The sequence below is a fragment of the Sus scrofa genome, chromosome 3 (assembly GCF_000003025.6).
Source record: "Sus scrofa isolate TJ Tabasco breed Duroc chromosome 3, Sscrofa11.1, whole genome shotgun sequence".
Taxonomy (NCBI): domain Eukaryota; kingdom Metazoa; phylum Chordata; class Mammalia; order Artiodactyla; family Suidae; genus Sus; species Sus scrofa.
The window spans coordinates 9661164-9670374 of record NC_010445.4 but is presented as its reverse complement, the minus strand read 5'-3'; the positions used below and the strand labels follow the sequence as shown (position 1 = coordinate 9670374).

General features: G+C 60.1%; 1 protein-coding gene across 3 annotated transcripts in view; it reads right to left on the bottom strand.

Annotated features, from left to right (window-relative positions):
* The window catches only part of CUX1 (cut like homeobox 1), a 352855-nt gene continuing 344019 nt past the window's right edge, over nucleotides 376–9211 (bottom strand). For all 3 annotated transcript variants that reach the window (XM_021086269.1, XM_021086270.1, XM_021086268.1), the window contains exons 15-23: nucleotides 9080–9207; nucleotides 8301–8367; nucleotides 7722–7834; nucleotides 4246–4362; nucleotides 3431–3514; nucleotides 2827–2883; nucleotides 2357–2437; nucleotides 1490–1554; nucleotides 376–1278 (exon numbers count right to left, since the gene is read on the bottom strand). In XM_021086269.1, the coding sequence (XP_020941928.1) occupies nucleotides 1209–1278; nucleotides 1490–1554; nucleotides 2357–2437; nucleotides 2827–2883; nucleotides 3431–3514; nucleotides 4246–4362; nucleotides 7722–7834; nucleotides 8301–8367; nucleotides 9080–9207 (782 nt within the window). In that variant the 3' untranslated portion in view covers nucleotides 376–1208. The remainder of the gene's footprint in view (nucleotides 1279–1489; nucleotides 1555–2356; nucleotides 2438–2826; nucleotides 2884–3430; nucleotides 3515–4245; nucleotides 4363–7721; nucleotides 7835–8300; nucleotides 8368–9079; nucleotides 9208–9211) is intronic.

Genomic DNA, 9211 nt, shown 5'->3' with positions numbered 1-9211 from the left:
TGGCCGGCAGGGCCCCGGGGGAAGGGAGCATGTGCGTGGCTCCAGGGCACGCAGAAAAGGAACGCAGGGATTCCCCAGGAGCTGCTGTCACACATGCAATCGCAGCATGAAAAAGGAAGGGAATTCTCTTTGCGATTGCGTTGTTTGCTCACGAGAACTCAGACGCTGCGGGTTTGGCTTCCGCAAAGCCCTGGACGACTCAGGGAATTCGTGGTGACGGGAAGTGGGGCAGAGGCCTCCCACGTGTGGGGACCCGTGCTCCACATCAGCAGAGCAGCTGTGAGGTCGGTCCAGCCAGCAGCTCCTGGAGGTGTTGCTGCAGGAACCCGCCCACCTGCTTCCTGTACCCCCGGGGTCACAGAGCTGCGGCACCAGTGTGGCTGCAACAATGTGTTTATTCAAAATGTGCAAAGCTGAAGCAAGTGCAAATCTAATTTAGGAAGATCTGCCAGTGGCCTCAGGGTGGCCATGCTAGGGTGGCCCACAGCCAGCTCTGCTTGGCTGAGAAGCACCTGGGCCCCTCAAACCGGTCCTTGGGTTTGAAGAGCCTGGGGTGTAGCGACTCACTGGAGATTCCTCCTCACTTAAAAGCCAGAATAACTTGCTAATAAGAAAGCAAACATTAGAGTGGCTCCAAGGGCTGGGAGGGGGCAACAGAGACTATCCTGCCCTCTGGGGCTCCTTCACTTCTTGGGGTGGGGTGGGGTGGAGTTGGGGTGAAGGCTGGACTCAAAGCCTGCTGGCCTGCAAGGAAGGGCTTCCACATCTTGGGGAGAGGGTGATGGATCCTAGGGGAGCCCAAGGGGATCCCAGAGCCTGGCACAGAGAGGCCTGCGGACGCCAACCGGATTAACTACTGCCAGAATCAGGGGGAACTCAGTGTCACAGCTGGGATGTCTCTGCCACCAGGACTCGTGGTCAGGCTGCAGGTGGGACTGGGGCTGGGTCACCAGCCTGAGATGGGCCTGAAGGGGTCCCTTTGGCTCAGCCTGGCTTGGCCTTGGGAGTTTTCTGGACCTAGGGGGCCTGATGTGGCTGAGACCATCTTTTAAGGGGGCCCCAGGGGACCTGGGGCACTGTTGGGTGGAGGGCAAAGGCAGTCTACGTGGGGAATTCAACAGGGAAGGGAAGCCTATGTCATTAGAAGCAGCTGAACAAGCAGGGGAGGGGAACGCAGCCATTACCATCCTGGGGGAAGCCCCAGGACGTCACTGCCACAAGTCACCGGCTGCTGCCCCGTGGTCATTCTCGTGGAACTTGTGCAGGTGATCGGCAAACCTGTGGGCCACAGAGACCTTTGCTGAGGCCAAGTGTGAGAAGGAGAGGAATGTGGGGGGTGGCGGAGGGCACAGGGATCTCCCGGGGCTAGGCTGGTATGAAGGTCGTGGGTGGACCAGATGGGGGTAGGAACGGGGGGCGGGGGACCTAAGAATGCGCTGGTGCTGGGGGCTGAGGGTGGGGCTGTGGCGGGGCTCGGCCGGGAACTCACTTCTTGGCACAGAAGGTGGCACAATCCCGCTCCACGCTCTCGCTCCATGCCAGCTTGTAGAGCACCTGCCCAGAGAGAGACATGATGAGCTGCTTGTCCTGCTTCATGGCCACTCCTGTGTTCCAGCTATGGCCCCTGGGCTTGGCTTCCTGACTTCTGAAGGTTCTCGTGGCCCGGGCCCCAGGATGGGTAGGCCTTAACGTTGCTCTCGTGCCCGCCCGTTTCACAGATGGTCAGATGGTCCTGGGCCTACTGCTGGCAGGGCCAGGACCTCCTGCCCTGGGCTGAGTTGGAGCCCAGGCTAGCCATATTGGGGCCATCTTGACTGTGGCCTTGCTGGGGGTGGGTGTCTATGAGGCTGGAACCTTCCATAGGCACGCGCTCCCCTGCCTCTGCCCCCACGTGGTGGACACGCAGCCATCACTAGGCCCGCGTGTGTGCTGTGCCCACCCCCTGGACGGTCCCTCTGCACCCGAGGAGATTCAGCTCGAGGTGTCCCTTCTCTGTGCAGCCCACCTGGCTGTCTCTTAGTAGAGTTAGTTAGACTTGTTTTCCCACCCGTCAGCCTCCCGCAGTGGCCCTTCCCTCCCCCAAGGCCCTCCTCTCCCCCAAACCCCTCTAGGACTCGGCCCTGGAAAGGGTCAGCCAGGCCCCTTCCATGGAGCACCCAGGCTGCTGCCCCAGCCGGAGGGCCTGATGAGGGGGGGTTGTGGTCCCCCGGAATGAGGATGGGGGCGGTGAGGCCCCTGACGGGGAGAGAAGTGGCCAAGAGTGGGCGCTCTGCCCCGGGGTCGGCCCACGGGGTCTCTGCCGCCCCTGGGGTGTGGAGAGGGGTGAAAGCATCCCTGGCCGGGTCTGGACACTCACCAGGAAGACCAAGCAGTGCAGGAACAGCGTGTAGAAGAAGCCGATGGTGCGGGCCATCTTGTTGGAGAGAACCAGCCGCCCCTGGGGAGCAAGGCAGGCGTGAGCAGGGATGGGGCAGGCCTCACCCAGCCTTGCAGGGCTCACCCACAGGGCAGCAGGGGGAGAGACGGGCAGGCGGCCAGGTTCCACTCCACTGTAGGGGCTGAGAACCTGGGTCACAGGAATTCCAGGGAATGGCGCCCCCCTGTGGCACAACTGGAGAACCTTCCATGAATGATTCACCCAGAGGAGCTGTCCCGAGGGGGAGGGCCCCCGTTTGGGGTCACACAGGCACTCTGGCCGGGGCCTAGGGATGCTTGAAGGGCAGTGGGGTCCCCAGGGCTTTCCAGACTACGCTGGAGTGGAGACACTGAGGTCCCCAGAGTCAGAACCCAGGCCGGTCCCGGGTGGGCACAGGGGAGGGGACTCACCATGCTGAGCGTGGCCTTGTCCCAGGGGCTCAGGCTCAGGTACTTCCGCTGCCGCTCCTGAAGGGGGACAAATGATGAGGGGAGGACCCCACAGAACGGCCATGGCCCCAGCTCTGCTGAAAGGGACCCTGCTCTGCTGTCCCTGTAGAAACCCAGGGGCTTCCCTGGTGCCTAGTCCCACTCAGGGTGACATCCTAGACTTGTCCAACATCAGTGTGACCAGGGCAAGTGAAGGGAGCTGCTGTCCCCTCTGCGGTGGCCCATTCTGCCCACAGGAAGGTCTTTAGGGGGTGGGGGTGGGTGGGGGGTTTATAAGCCTCCCCCCCCGCCGAGTCACCCAACACCGGGAGCTCTTTGCTACTCTGCCTGCCCCCAGAATGTGCACCTGGGGTTAACCTGGCCACTGTCACACACCCTCGCGTAGCCATCGGCAGGTGCTCCTGGCACTCTGGGCCCAGCCTCCACGTGACCAGCGTGGGGCGGGGGGCCGGGGGCCCTGGTGGTCTGGTGCATTGGGGTGCAGTGTGGGGGTGCAGGGTGAGGCTGGGCCTAAGTGAAGGGACCAGGGAGGCTGAGGCCAGGGGAGCAGGGGGGCCCCTCGCACCCGCTTGCTGAAGGAGGAGAAGGGATCCAGGCGCTCCTCATACTGGGTCGAGTACCGCAGTTCCGTGTCGTCGCTGCCGCCGCCCTGCGGGGAAAGGAGTAGAGACGAGTCAAGGGACCCAGCAGGAAGGCCTGGGCGGGGGGACAGCAGGCCGACAGCGTCACAGGGAGCCTGTTTCCTCCCTAGCACAACAGAGGTGGGGAGAGGGCCTGGGTGACAGTGATGGTGCTAAGTGTTCAGGGACTCTGCCCGGGGTCAGAGGCCTCCCACTGGGGTCAGGGCCACGGTGCCTCAAGGCATGATGGGGAACTAAGGCCCAGCGCGGGGCTGGAAGGTGGGAGGTGGACAGGGGGGGCCCAGTGCAGGGAGGTGGCTTTGGAGGGGCTTCGCTGGGGGTGTGCAGGGTGGGCCCAGGGACCCGCAACCTCAGTCCCCCTGACCGCCGGCTACTGGGTCTGTAGTACTAGTTTGCACGGAGTCTGGGCGCCCTCTGGTGGCTAGAGGACAGCTCCAACCGATGGTTTGGACCCTGTGGCTGAGTCTTGTCCCAGGGAGGCCCCCCACCAGGGTGTCACTGCTCCATCCTAAAGTCCTCTGTCTCATCAAGTCTCAGAGGGGCTTCCCTGCCTGGGGGGGGGGGTCCCCTGTGAGGCCTGGGGGCTGACAGAAGCCAGGGAGGGCAGGGAGGGCCCTCCCAGCCCTCCCAGCCCAGAATGGAGTGGTTGGGTTCTGTCCCAACCCTCCTGCCTTCCATGCTCAGACCACCTCTCTCCTTGCCTGGTGCCCCTGGGGCTGGACCTGGGGAGGGCGCTTACCCGGCCAGGGTAGCTCTGCAGGAACTTGATCTTCTCGTAGAGCTTGATGTTGTCAGCACGCAGGCTGTCCAGCTCGCTCTGCAGGGCTTGGATGGTGTGCTGGGCGAGGCGGTTCTCCTGGGGGCAGGCAGGTGGGCGAGTGGGCAGATGGGCAGGGCTAGTAGGAAGGGGTGTGGGGAGGGTCCTGCTCCCTCTACCTGCAGCGCCTCCCTAGCCGGGGGCCATCGCCTTGACCTGCCGGCATCTGCTCAAAGCTGCTCGCTCTGGGGAGACCCCATGCCGGGCAGAAGTCACAGTTCTTGGGTCAGTTTCTTCATGGTTTTTTTGGTTTGTTTGTTTATGGTATTGTCGGCTTAATTTTTTTTGGCTTTTTCTAGGTCTGCACCTGTGGCATGTGGAATTTCCCAGGCTAGACATTGAATCTGAGCTGCAGCTTCTTGCCCTATGCCACAGCCACAGCAATGCCAGATACGAGCTGCATCTTCGACCTACATCACAGCTCACGGCAACGCCGGATCCTTAACCCACTGAGCGAGGCCAGGGATCAAACCCGCATCCTACTAGCTGGGTTCATTACCACTGAGCTGCAACAAGAATTCTGCTTAAAAATTATTATTGAGATATAATTCATATAACATAAACATCACCATTTAAAAATGTACGGTCGTTTTTTTTTGTTTTTTGTTTTTTGTTTTTTTTTTTTTAGTACAGTCACAATGTTTGGCAACCATCCCCACCATCTAATTCCACAATATCTCTGTCACCCCAATAAGAAACCCCACACCTGTCAGCTCCCCATTCCCTCCTCCCCAGCTCCTGGCAACAACTAATCTACCTTCTATCTCTACGGATTTGCTTATTCTAGACATTTTGTATAAATGGAAACGTACGATGTGTGATTTTAATGTTTGCCAACCTGGGGGCAGAGGGAAATGTGATCTCATTTTTCAACTTAGGAAAATGCTTACATAAGTGTTTTCTTCACACTGCAAAAACATTCAAAAGGACAAAAATGCATTGGGAGCGTGGCAGGGCCTCAAAAAATTAAAAATAGAATTACTGTACGATCCCGCAATCCCATGTCTAGGTGTACACCCCAAAGAGCTGAAAGCAGGGACTTGAAGAGATGTTTGCACGCCCACGTTCATGGGTCACAGTAGCCAAAAGGTGGAAGCCACCCAAGTGTCCAGGGACAAACGGAAGGAGGAACAACATGCGGTCCACACATGGGAATATTCTTCCGCCTTAAAGAGGAAGGACAAGTTGACACGTGCTACGTGAACCCAGGGGACGTCACGACAAGGGAAATACGCCAGTCACTAGAAAACACATACTCTCTCTGATTTCCAAATGCATAGAGTCAGAGTTGGATGGTGGTTATAGGGGCGCAGAGGAGGGGATGGGGTGTGAGTGTTGAATCGGAACGGAGTTTCAGTCTGGGAAGATGAAAAAGTTCTGGACTTTTCATCTTGCATGGTGGGTGGTGGTGATGCTTGCATGACAGTGAGTGTACGTAATGCCCCCTGGGCTGTGCAGTAAAGACGGTTACGACAGGGAGCTCCTCTGTGGTGCAGGTTCAGTCCCTGCCCTGGGAACTTCCACAAGTCGTGGGTGCAGCCAAAAAAAAAAAAAAAGGTTAAGATGGTAAGTTTTAAGTGATGTGCCTTTTATCACAATTTAAAACAAGTACATGGTAAGAAGTCTGGATTTTTCAAGCAAAAGGTAGAAGAATATTATAAACTCTTTTCTGGAGTTCCCGTTGTGGCTCAGGGGAATTGCATCTGACTAGTATCCATGAAGTTGTGGGTTTGATCCCTGGCCTCGCTCAGTGGGTTAAGGATCTGGCATTGCCGTGAGCTGTGGCATAGGTCCCAGATGCAGCTTGGATCTGGCATAGCTGTGGCTGTGTCTTAGGCTGGTGGCTACAGCTCTGATTCGACCCCTAGCCTGGGAACCTTCATATGCCTCTGGCATGGCCCTAAAAAGCACACACAAAAAAAGCCTCTTTTCTCACCACTGAATCTAATTTGAAAATACTCTTCTCTCCCCACTGAATCTAATTTCTCCCCACTTAATCCTCTTTTAAGGGCTGCCTAGCCTTGACTGGCCCCAGTCGCCAGGGGGCGTGCGGGGGCTCCCTGTTCACTGTCCCATGGGCGGCTGGGAGGGGAGCAGACCTCACGGTCCTTCACTGGAAGCCTCTTGCTCCAGAGCACAGAGCACAAAGCCTCCCGAACTGATGCTCAGCGAATGCCTGCTTCCCTGAGACCTCAGCCTGGAAACCCCGTGAACGGGGCCCGGGTTTGGAGAGGAAGGGTCTAGACATTCCCCTGTCAGCTCAATCAGTGACTCTGCGAAGATGGAGACCTGCTTGGTTCCTGTATCCCCGGGAGAGCAATGGGGAGCGCGCACGCGTGTGTGTGTGTGTGTGTTTGTGTCTCTCTCTCTCTCTCTCTCCCTAGGACCTGGGCTGGCTCTGTGGGATGGCTGGGGGATCTGCAGAGTCCCCAGGCTGGGGTGGTGCCCTCTTGGTCTGTCACAGACCCTCTGCAATCTGCATTCAGTGTCCACTTCCTCCATGGGGACGCCCACCTTGGCCTCTGCCTTTGTGTCCTGGACACCCCTCGCTCCTGCTTTCCCCCTCCCTCCCGGATTTTTTTTTATCGTCCCCTGTTCCCCTCTGTTCCGGGGACCACGAGGAGGCACTGCCTGCTGGTCACCTTTGCAGATGAGACTGCCCCTTCCTCAGGGGCCCACCAACTGGCTGCTTAGCAGCCAGGGGGCTCTCTTGGACCCTGCGGAGCACCTGGCCTTCTCTAGACTGTTCCTCTTCCTAGGGTTTAAAGACCCTCCTCCCTGGGACCTGCCCTGCTTCCCTGCTGCGCCACCTGATGGAAAGGTGTCTTCCCAGATGCTGGTGACCAGTCATCTTCCGGGGCTAGGCTTCTGCCCTGAACTGGCTGCCCGAGTGACCTCTGACCCTGCATCCTGGCAGCGTTAGTCCCCTGCTTAAGTCCTTTAGTGGCAACCCAGCCTGGCAGTAGGGCCCTCTCCTGGTGACTCTGTTTGGTTTTGTTTTCTTTTTCGGCTGCCCCGCGGCATGTGGCATATGGAGTTCCCAGACCAGGGATTGAACCTGTGTCCCAGAGCTCCAGAGACCATGCCGATCCTGAGAGCCACAGTGGGAGCTCCGTGACTCCATTTTGTCTCTCCAGCCGTAGAATGACCTGCACGCCCTTCCAGCTTCTTGGCTGCCTGTTTCTGCTCCGTCTCTCCTTTACCTTGAGGGTCTGATTCCTCTTTCAAAGCCTAGTGTGGCATGCCCTCCTCTAGGAAGCCCTCCCGGACTGCACAGAACAAATCTAAGGCCACCGAGGTTTACGGTCTGTGACACATCTGTCTCCCCTGAGCCCGTGTGTCCCCCGCTGTGTCCTCAGGTCCAAGGAGTATAGGGGAGGGGAGATGACGTGACTCACAGCCTCCAGCTCCTGGTTCCGGGCACGGAAGCGCTCCCTCTGGCTGGAGATGATGGAGAGCAGAGAGTCGACCTGGCCCTCGGGGAGGGTGCCGCTGGCCGGTGCTGAGGGTCCTAGGAGGTGGGGGGCAGTGGCTTAGGGAAGCGGGAGGCACAGCCCGGCAGCGGGCTCTCGGGTCATCAGCCCCCAGGGAGCTCTGGGCATGTGCCATGGGGTGAAGCCTCTCGGTGTCTGAGCACAAGATACTGACAGGTCAGGGGACGGGGAGGGGAGGGGAGCAGGGAGAGGCGACGGGAACAGGGTCCCTCCTTAGCCTCCTCCCCTTCGTCTATACTTGGATTTGAGCCCCTCCAGCTGTCGGACTGGGCTCCCACTTCCTGGAGCGGCAAAGGGACACTGGGGGCCCCGGGTACCCCCTGGCCGCGGCCACCATGTCCTGCGGCCCCAGGTTCCGGCCTCAGCACCCGAGGAGGCGCTTCTGCTCCAGCCCTCTGGCTGCGTCTCGGGGCTGCGGCCTCCCCAGGGCGCTGGCCAACACCCTCCAGCCTGTGACGGGCCCCTGTGGCGGCCCCTCCTCACCGTAGAACAGGGCAGTGGCCTCCTTGATGGGTTCGGGAATCTTCTCCAGGCCGAGCTCGGCTGCGCCCTGCGGGTGAGAGGGAGATGTTGGAGGGGCAGCCTCCCCCTGTGCACTGAACACAGGATGGGGGGGCGGGGGGTGCAATAGGAGGTAAGGAGTAGGCAGGAGGGGGGGTGGTCTGGGGCGGGGGCTGGGCACAGCAGCAGCCACAGGATGGCCTGGAAAGGGCACCTCCCGTGGGCCACTGAAGGAAGGCTGGGCTCCAAGTTTGTCCTGAGGCCAGGGCTCGGCCCTGAGGGCACCAGAGGCTGAGCCGCCCTGGCCCTGCCCGCCAGCCAGCCAGCCTGCCCTGTGATGCGGGGCCAGCCCAGCCTCTCCCAGAGCCCTGTTTCTTCCTCTATAAAACGAGGGGGGTGCTGTGAGGACCCACATGGGTGGGTAGGGCCCAGCCTTCCCTGATCTGGGGCCCCAGGTCCTTCAGCTGTGAGCTGCGTGGGTGATCCTGGCCTTGCTTCTGCGCAGAGCCCCCAGGGCAGAGGCGCCCCGACCCAGGGGCTTTGTGCCAGCTGGAGGAAGCCTGCCCTTTGCCCTGTGGCCTGGCAGCCCCACCTGGGCCTCTGGGATGAAGTGAGAGGATGAAGCCCAGAGGTGGTGGGTGACGGCCCCTGCGGGGCTTGGGATGGGGCAGGTGGGTGTCAGCAGGGCAGCTGGTGTTTTGTGAGGCTGGAAGAGCCTTGGGCAGGGGGTGAGGGGGTGCGATGTGGGGGGGGGCGCTCACCTCCGCATCCGGCCTCTGGATGGACTGGATGGTGCTGAGGTCCTGCTCCAAGCGGGCGATCAGCTCCCTCTGCTCGGCTGCCGTGGCCATGACCTCCGTCACGTGGACCTGCAGCTCCGCACAGCGCCCTGT